General features: G+C 42.5%; 1 protein-coding gene across 1 annotated transcript; it reads right to left on the bottom strand.

The window, feature by feature from the left end:
• Positions 1-605: 605 nt before the first annotated feature.
• Positions 606-4,795, bottom strand: LOC118370058 (transcriptional regulator Myc-2-like). Its single transcript, XM_035754848.2, has 3 exons — positions 4,604-4,795; positions 2,528-3,100; positions 606-2,099 (listed from the first exon to the last, which is right to left on the bottom strand). The coding sequence occupies exons 2-3, from the start codon at positions 3,087-3,089 to the stop codon at positions 1,513-1,515; spliced, it is 1,149 nt and encodes a 382-aa protein (XP_035610741.1). The 5' UTR covers positions 3,090-3,100; positions 4,604-4,795; the 3' UTR covers positions 606-1,512.
• Between the last annotated feature and the right edge of the window lie 4,294 nt (positions 4,796-9,089).

Below are 9,089 nucleotides of genomic sequence, written 5' to 3'. Positions count from 1 at the left end.
ACTTTTCTGCTCTTTTGCACACCAATATCTCTACCTGTACATGCCCATCTGATCATTTATCACTCCAGTGTTAATCTGCAAAATTGTATTATTCGCCTACCTCCTCATGCCTTTTGCACACATTGTATATAGACTGCCCATTTTTTTTCTACTGTGTTATTGACTTGCTAATTGTTTACTCCATGTGTAACTCTGTGTTGTCTGTTCACACTGCTATGCTTTATCTTGGCCAGGTCGCAGTTGCAAATGAGAACTTGTTCTCAACTAGCCTACCTGGTTAAATAAAGGTGAAATAAAAAAATAAATAAAAAATTTGCACACTGTACTTTGTGCACAATAGGCAAATTCCTGCTTGGGTTATCAGACACACCCTATCTTGAGATAATCCCCTTCATCTTTTGACAAGACATTGAAAATAGTTTATGGTGCCATTCCAAATCAGGTACTGCACAATCTTCAAACTGTCACCTTGACCCAAACACTTACATGTACCGCACACAGATTGTGCGATAGCGGTCTTCTTGGATGTACCTTGCATCCTGTGAGGTAAACAAGTTGTACAGGTGTATTTCACATTCTGTATAATAACTCCAGTAAACATGGACTTTTGTTAATTCTTTATTACACTATAAAAAACAAAGTACTGCTGATAAACAGAACTGTAACTTGCAAATGAACCCCCACCCCCCAAAAAATACTAAAATAATTTATGATACAATAAAACCAAAAATATATACAACTAAATCTATATATAGTTGCTTCCAAGAGAGCGAACAAATTCTCAGGTTTCAGACCTGTTTGAGGTAGAGTACAGTAAGTCATGCTTTTAACAAAACATAACAGAATGAGTTAAGGCATGAGGCATTGTTCCACAATAACACACCAAATTCTTAACAGGTCAGGTCTTTAAAAGTTCACGTGAGTAAATGGAAGTAGTAATTAACAGTTTTAGTAATTAATGGCAATAATTGGCATACATTACATTCAACCCCTTAATTTTTTACTTTGGATCCAGCCCAAAAAAAACAACAGCAAAAGAACCAAACCTCTGGATGAATCAACGTTGTGTCCATGTAATTTCAATGCTGAACCAACAATGGAAGACATTTCTACCCAGTGGGAATTTCATAACATATGGGGAATGTGGAAGAGACAGTATATACAAGGTCCATTTTTCACTAACAAAATGGCTGCTCGATTTGATATAGCTTACTCTACAACATAGGCTGTTACATGTAGTCTATTTTATGAACAATGACTTTGGTAAATCGCTAGGACCATAAATGACTAACATTATTTTACTAGGCTGAACATGGACCCGTTGTTCCAAACCAAACTTTTTTTTTTACTGATACGGGGTTAACCGTCTCTCAGCAACTTTCACTTCTTAAACAGTCACCACAGTGGCTGGATGAGACCATGCATTGAGTGTGCGCAGCATCAAGTCTTAAGTCAAGACCAGTATTTTCAAATCATTTATCTCTAAATGCTTTAGTTTTGCGCCTCATCTCGTCAGTCACACCATTGCCTCCTGAGCTGCTCCAGTTTAACTTTGAGCTGCTCCTGCCTCTCTCGGAGCTTGTCTCGCTTGTCATTCAGTCTCTGGCCCGCCAACTCCAGGCCACGGATGCTGTCGCACGCCCGCTTCAGGATGACCACCTTGGAGGCCTTGTCGTTGTTGGACAGCTCAGGCACGTTGTCCCTGAGCCGCAGGAAACAGTTCTTCAGCTCGTTGCGCCGTTGCCTCTCCATCACGTTGTGGGTATGCCTCCTCTCCTCCTCATCCTCCACATCAGTTGACTGCCTAGAGCTAGATTGGTGGTGATGACTGCTGAGGTTGTGTCGCGACGAGCGGCCCGACGAGCTGTGATGGTGGTGTCTGTGGGAGTCGGAGGACCGGGTGCGCTTGTGGTAGGAAGTGGACGAGGGCTCTGAGTGGAGGGGCGATGCAGGGCAGGGGGCGGCGTAGTTGTGCTGCAGCTGGATCTCAAGGTGTTGCCGCTTTAGGGCGCGCTGCCGCCGCCGGCTCTCTTCTACCGACTGGGAGAGGGAGGAGGGGCTGGTGGTCCTCTTCACTGTCACCACGTCTATCTCCTCCTCTGTAGAGGAGAACCACAAGGGATTGGGTTAGCAGTCAATTCCGATAACATTTGAAAAACTGCATTTCAGATGCCTTGGCTTTAGACTAACATTTTTAACTGCAATTTTCTGGGCAATGCAGCAAACTTCCCTTTTGGGTTAATTATAGTGAACTGCAAGCTTGCACAGCAGATAATTAATGTTCTTCATTTTTGCAGAAATGCACGAGGAAAAAAAATATACAATTTTAAAAAAAACTTGGCCCTAAATTCACTTCCCTTATTATTAAATTATGGCATTTAAAAGCATGCAAGTTCAACTCAATACTGTACCAAAGTAACTTTCTAACAGTTCCTCTTCACATTTAAGCAAATAACGAAAGTCAATAAATGCACGGTATAACCTTTTCATTTACAAGCACAGTGACCAAGAACATGGACCAACTCACCAGAATCACTGGCACTGCTCGAATACGTTGAGAATTCACCTCCTGCTGAGCCGTAGTCTGAAGTCGACTCGCTGCCTTGCTCCTGGCTGTCCAATAGGAAATCCTCATTCTCCAAAGCTTGGCATGCGAGCGCCGCACTGTGGCAGTCCAGTGTGGAGCCGGCAATTTCCTCGAAAATGCTTGTGTCTATGTCCGAGAGCAGCGGGCTGCTGGAGAGCACAGATGATAGCTTCTCCATAGACTTATCACCGAGGCAATGCCATAAACAGTCGTCGGACTCATCTGGCTGTTGGTCCTTTGTCTCTGTTGCGCCGCCATCGTACAAAAAGTCACAATTCCAATTTAGTTGCGGGTCCTGATCCTCCAGGAGTATGTCCGAGACGTAGCTCAACTGGTCCTCCTTGGAAAGTGGTTTGGCATGGAGTCCAGTCTTCAATGGAGGGGACTGGGGTGGTGTGGGGAGTGACTGTAGGTCCTTCATCAAGCTCTGGCAGAATTCATCATCAAACAAGAGAGGCTCTGAGTAGAACCAGTCTAGTGACTGGGAGAAACTCTGCAGCATTCTGGCAGAATCTGGGAAGAGGGAAAAAAAGCCTGTTGAGTATGCACCTGTGATATAAGTCGACTTAGTGATGCTCTTAGTACTTTGACTGCAAGCACAAGCTTTTATTCATGTTTACATCCTTCACCCCGCCCCAATCTGGGTGGCCATCAACAGGCTTTTAACCCCATGACATCATTTAAACAGGAGCACAACGTAGCCAAATGCGCGTTTTTCTTCTAAAAAGAAACATTTTGCCTAGGTAATGCTAGCCAAGTCCCTCAACTCCTCCGTGGAGTTAAGTGCAGACTATTTGTTATTAACTTCGACTCCTTCAAGTCGCTTTGCGTCGATACTTCAACGGTGGAAATACTTAATCCCTTAGTGTATCCATGTTTGTCCTGTGATTGCGTGCCTTTAACGTTTCTATTTTAAGAAATTAAAACTAACAATCAAATACCACCAACTTTCCTTGTTGAGATGCAATTAGCACATGCGCCTTCGCGCCGAGTTGCCATATTAGAGCAACAGCAACAATGAGGAAAAAGTCGGTGGTTGTATTTAATTTACGTTTAAAATGTATGGATTTCAGCAAACACTGGGCACGCTTAAGAGAGTACAATTTGAAGTATCGACGCATGGCGACTCGAACAGAGACGGAGGTACATTTCAAAAACGTATGTGCTCAACTCCGTGGACTTGGCCATTTTAAAGATCAACTAGGTAACAATTCAAAGACCGAGATGCCTCCAGATAAAGATCATCCACTGGCTATTGCGAAACCTTGCCATCTCTAGTCTTGAGCAGTCAGTCACACAGTTCTTCAGTAGTCAATTATTATTATTTTACACACACACTGGTTCCACTGCAGTTTAAAAATCAACTTCTACAGCTCTCCCATTCAGACTCACATTTCAGCAATATACGCACATAAATGACTATTTGAAATTGAACCTTTATTTAACTAGGCAAGTCAGTTAAGACCTAATTATTATTTACAATGATGGCCTATTCGGGGAACATGTTGAAATGGCCGTAACTGCACTGCCGGTTAAAATGAGCATTTAATAAAATACCAGAAGACATTTTAAAGGGCAAAAGAGGTGCAGTTACCATAAGCAAACATTAGGTTAGCAGAACAGAGAAGGGCTATGTAGAGCGATGCTGACGTTACACATGGACATTTAATTTGATTGTGAATACAAAATCGTTTGCATCGACCGTTGCACATTTATTTACACGTTAGTGCCAACAATTGTCACGGTTTAACGTTAGAAGTACAAGTACATATACATAAATATTCTTATACAAATAATCAACAAAGAAAACATGATTGAAGCGAAAACCATTCGAATGAATTATCATTTTATGTATGCCGTCATGTCCTTTCAAATAAATAGATCAAAGTCAGGTAACTAATAGCTAGCTAAGCAACGTAAACTACAAAAAAAAAAATCAGCTACCGGCAAAAGCCACGTGAAAAAAAAAAAAAGCCATGTGAAATCATCTGTGACACCGTAAATGTCAACTCTTACCTTTATTATTTCAGGGGTATGAGAACGGGAAGAAGACGTTTTCGTGTCTTGATAAATTCCAACGAGATAAACTACTGTATTTATTCTGCCGTCTGTAAACGTACTGCACATCTGCTGGCACTCCGTTATCTACCATAGTATACAAGATCCGTAGGTGTGGCGGCGAGACCCATTTCAGTATATACCACCACGGCGCAGCAGTATCCCTCCACAGCACAAAAACGCGCCAAAACTTACAAATCTATATGGGACACTACAACAAAGAAATATTCCACTGCTGTAATAATGTTTATTGTGTATAAATCCGTGTGGATCTGCGCATAAAATACGGTGATTAAACACACAACCAGCTAAACTTGTTTAAGGAAGGATCTATATTGTCTGGAGACGCGGATGGATCTGCTCTCCATGCGCATTATGGAATTCCAAGAAAATGGAGGCGTGGTGGTTACAAATTTACACTGTCCGTGCTGTCCAGAATCCTTGGGACGTCCCTACCCATTTGAATTTGAAATGGAAACTGGTTTCGGTTGAGGACGTCTCAAGGATACCAAATAACAATGACCAAATGTGCACTTTGTGTACTCCCAAAAGAAGAATGTCTCGCCTGGTTCATACCAATAATGTATATAAATCCTGGATTGCGTATTGGCCAGTGAGTGGCTTTGAAGCCACCGGTCGGCCATATTGCCATTCCCCAGAAGGCGCAGTCATCAATAGGAATGAAAGGAATTATTTTAATTTAACCTTTATTTAACTAGGCAAGTCAGTTAAGAACACATTTGTATTTACATTGACAGCCTACCCCGCAACCTGGACGACGCTGGGCCAATTGTGTGCCGCTCTATTGGACTCCCAATCACGGCTGGTTGTGATACAGCCTGGAATGTAACCAGGGTCTGCAGTGATACCTCAAGCACTGAGTTGCAGTGCCTTAGACCTCTGCCCCTACAGAATTTAAATTAAATGTTTAAAGGACACAATTACATTTCTGTTGTTGTAGTGGGGACAGTAACACAATAACTTTAAAACATTTACTTTAGGATAAATGTTTTTATTTATGTTTTAATGTTTTTTATGTTTAGCTCACATAATATCATTTAAAACTTTGCATTACGGTGCCTTAACAGAGTAAACACGTCAAAAACAAATGTAGACAGGCATAAATGCATTTCTATTACAAAATATGTTTTACACTGGTGGGGGAGTGCCAAGATGGAGGCACGGTGGCTTCAAAACAGCGCCCCTTTATTAGTGTTCTAGTGTATATATATATACACTGCTCAAAAAATAAAGGGAACACATCCTAGATCTGAATGAATGAAATAATCTTATTAAATACTTTTTTCTTTACATAGTTGAATGTGCTGACAACAAAATCACACAAAAATTATCAATGGAAATCAAATGTATCAACCCATGGAGGTCTGGATTTGGAGTCACACTCAAAATTAAAGTGGAAAACCACACTACAGGCTGATCCAACTTTGATGTAATGTCCTTAAAACAAGTCAAAATGAGGCTCAGTAGTGTGTGTGGCCTCCACGTGCCTGTATGACCTCCCTGCAACGCCTGGGAATGCTCCTGATGAGGTGGCGGATGGTCTCCTGAGGGATCTCCTCCCAGACCTGGACGAATGCATCCGCCAACTCCTGGACAGTCTGTGGTGCAATGTGGCGTTGGTGGATGGAGCGAGACATGATGTCCCAGATGTGCTCAATTGGATTCAGGTCTGGGGAACGGGTGGGCCAGTCCATAGCATCAATGCCTCCCTCTTGTGTGGTCCTTCTGTAGCTCAGTTGGTAGAGCATGGCGCTTGTAACGCCAGGGTAGTGGGTTCGATTCCCGGGACCACCCATACGTAGAATGTATGCACACATGACTGTAAGTCGCTTTGGATAAAAGCGTCTGCTAAATGGCATATATATTGCAGGAACTGCTGACACACTCCAGCCACATGAGGTCTAACATTGTCTTGCATTAGGAGGAACCCAGGGCCAACCCCACCAGCATATGTTCTCACAAGGGGTCTGAAGATCTCATCTCGGTACCTAATGGCAGTCAGGCTACCTCTGGCGAGCACATGGAGGGCTGTGCGGCCCCCCAAAGAAATGCCACCCCACACCATGACTGACCCACGCAAACCGGTCATGCTGGAGGATGTTGCAGACAGCAGAACGTTCTCCATGGCGTCTCCAGACTCTGTCACGTCTGTCACGTGCTCAGTGTGAACCTGCTTTCATCTGTGAAGAGCCAGTGGCGAATTTGCCAATCTTGATGTTTTCTGGCAAATGCCAAATGTCCTGCACGGTGTTGGGCTGTAAGCACAACCCCAACCTGTGGACGTCGGGCCCTCATACCACCCTCATGGAGTCTGTTTCTGACCGTTTGAGCAGACACATGCACATTTGTGGCCTGCTGGAGGTCATTTTGCAGGGCTCTGGCAGTGCTCCTCCTGCTCCTCCTTGCACAACGGCGGAGGTAGCGGTCCTGCTGCTGGGTTGTTGCCCTCCTACGGTCTCCTCCATGTCTCCTGATGTACTGGCCTGTCTCTTGGTAGCGCCTGCATGCTCTGGACACTACGCTGACAGACACAGCAAACCTTCTTGCCACAGCTCGCATTGAGCCACTTGTGTGGGTTGTAGACTCCGTCTCATGCTACCACTAGAGTGAAAGCCCCGCCAGCATTCAAAAGTGACCAAAACATCATCCAGGAAGCATAGGAACTGAGAAGTGGTCTGTGGTCACCACCTGCAGAACCACTCCTTTATTGGGGGTGTCTTGCTAATTGCCTATAATTTCCACCTGTTGTCTATTCCATTTGCACAACAGCATGTGCAATTTATTGTCAATCAGTGTTGCTTCCTAAGTGGACAGTTTGATTTCACAGAAGTGTGATTGACTTGGAGTTACATTGTGTTGTTTAAGTGTTCCCTTTATTTTTTGGAGCAGTGTATATATAATTTACTCTTACCAACAATGAGGCTTCACTGTTCTCTGTGATAAGTGAATGAGTTGGTCAGCACAGACCATGAGTTTATGGCCACGTTGGACATTCCAAAGCATTTTACCAGCCAGCCCAGAAAGGAGACATAGGTGATTTGCATTTATGTATACCTAACCAGTGGTATAGTGTAATTTTTTAGGCGAGGGAGCACCTTTTCTTTAAATGACATCATATCATTTCCTCAATCAAAGTTTGTATCAACAGATGTAGCAAATTGAATATCCCATTATAGAATTAGCATAAAATGCATCCTCCAACTGAAACGTCTGCCTATGCCCACTCATAGTGTAAAGAACATGTTCTATTTTGAATAACCTCAAACACCAAATTAGCCATCATCATTGTCAATCATGAATAATAATTTTTCAGGTTTTACTGGTGACACGTTCAAACTGCATCTCTATGCCAATCATTTGATTGATCTCAATCAGTTTAATAGGATTTAGATCATCTTGAATTACCATTTTGCAAGTGAATTAGAGCAGATGGGGTAACAAGCTATTAGCCTTGTATTTTGTTGCAATCAAAGCATATATCCTGCCTAGTGGTGCGCCCGGTTGCGTTTTGGCAACAAGTGACTATTCAGCTTCAGCGAACCATCCTAAAATCTCATTAAATATGAGGAGGGTTTTCTGGTGTAACAGTAACGTTACAGGCCTACTATGCTAACATTTAACATTTATCATGATGTAACCTTGCGAGACATTGATTCAGCTTTGATCTTACTTTACTAAAGGAGTACCATTGTGAGAAGTGATAATCTTCTATTCGGACACACACAGCACCATGGTAATTCTGAATGACATACAGACACAAAGGGGATCATCTGCTACCTGCTACAGTTCATACAGTACATAACTCATAACTCATCTACTGGGTTTAGGTTGACACCAGTGGGCATCCTTAATGTCACAACTGGATATTATTGTTTAGTTTAGTTTATTAGGATCTCCATTAGCAACTGCAAATGCAGCAGCTACTCTTCCTGGAGTCAACATAAAATGTACAAATACATGACAAAGTACAAAACCATTATAGACAAGAACAACATAAGATATTACATTACATTAAAAATAAGAAATACAAATAAAATAATTGTTATATATTGGAAAGACACCAAGAGAGCATTCTACAATGACATGGCTCTATAAATAACTGGGCAGCGCATTAAATATCTTTTTGGTTTGGGTGAAGAAACACAGTGGCGTGTCTGGTGGGTTATGTACGCTATATGCAAAAGTATGTGGACACCCCTTCAAATTAGTGTATTTGGCTATTTCAGCCACACCAGTTCCTGACAGGTGTAGAAAATCGAGCACACCGCCATGCAATCTCCATAGACAAACATTGGCAGTAGAATGGTCTTACTGAAGAGCTCAGTGACTTTCCAACAATATTTTATTTTTTATTTCACCTGTATTTAACCAGGTAGGCCAGTTGAGAACAAGTTCTCATTTACAACTGCGACCTGGCCAAGAT

The sequence above is a fragment of the Oncorhynchus keta genome, chromosome 37 (assembly GCF_023373465.1).
Source record: "Oncorhynchus keta strain PuntledgeMale-10-30-2019 chromosome 37, Oket_V2, whole genome shotgun sequence".
NCBI classification, from domain to species: Eukaryota; Metazoa; Chordata; class Actinopteri; order Salmoniformes; family Salmonidae; genus Oncorhynchus; species Oncorhynchus keta.
This window is presented reverse-complemented; position numbering and strand designations above follow the sequence as displayed.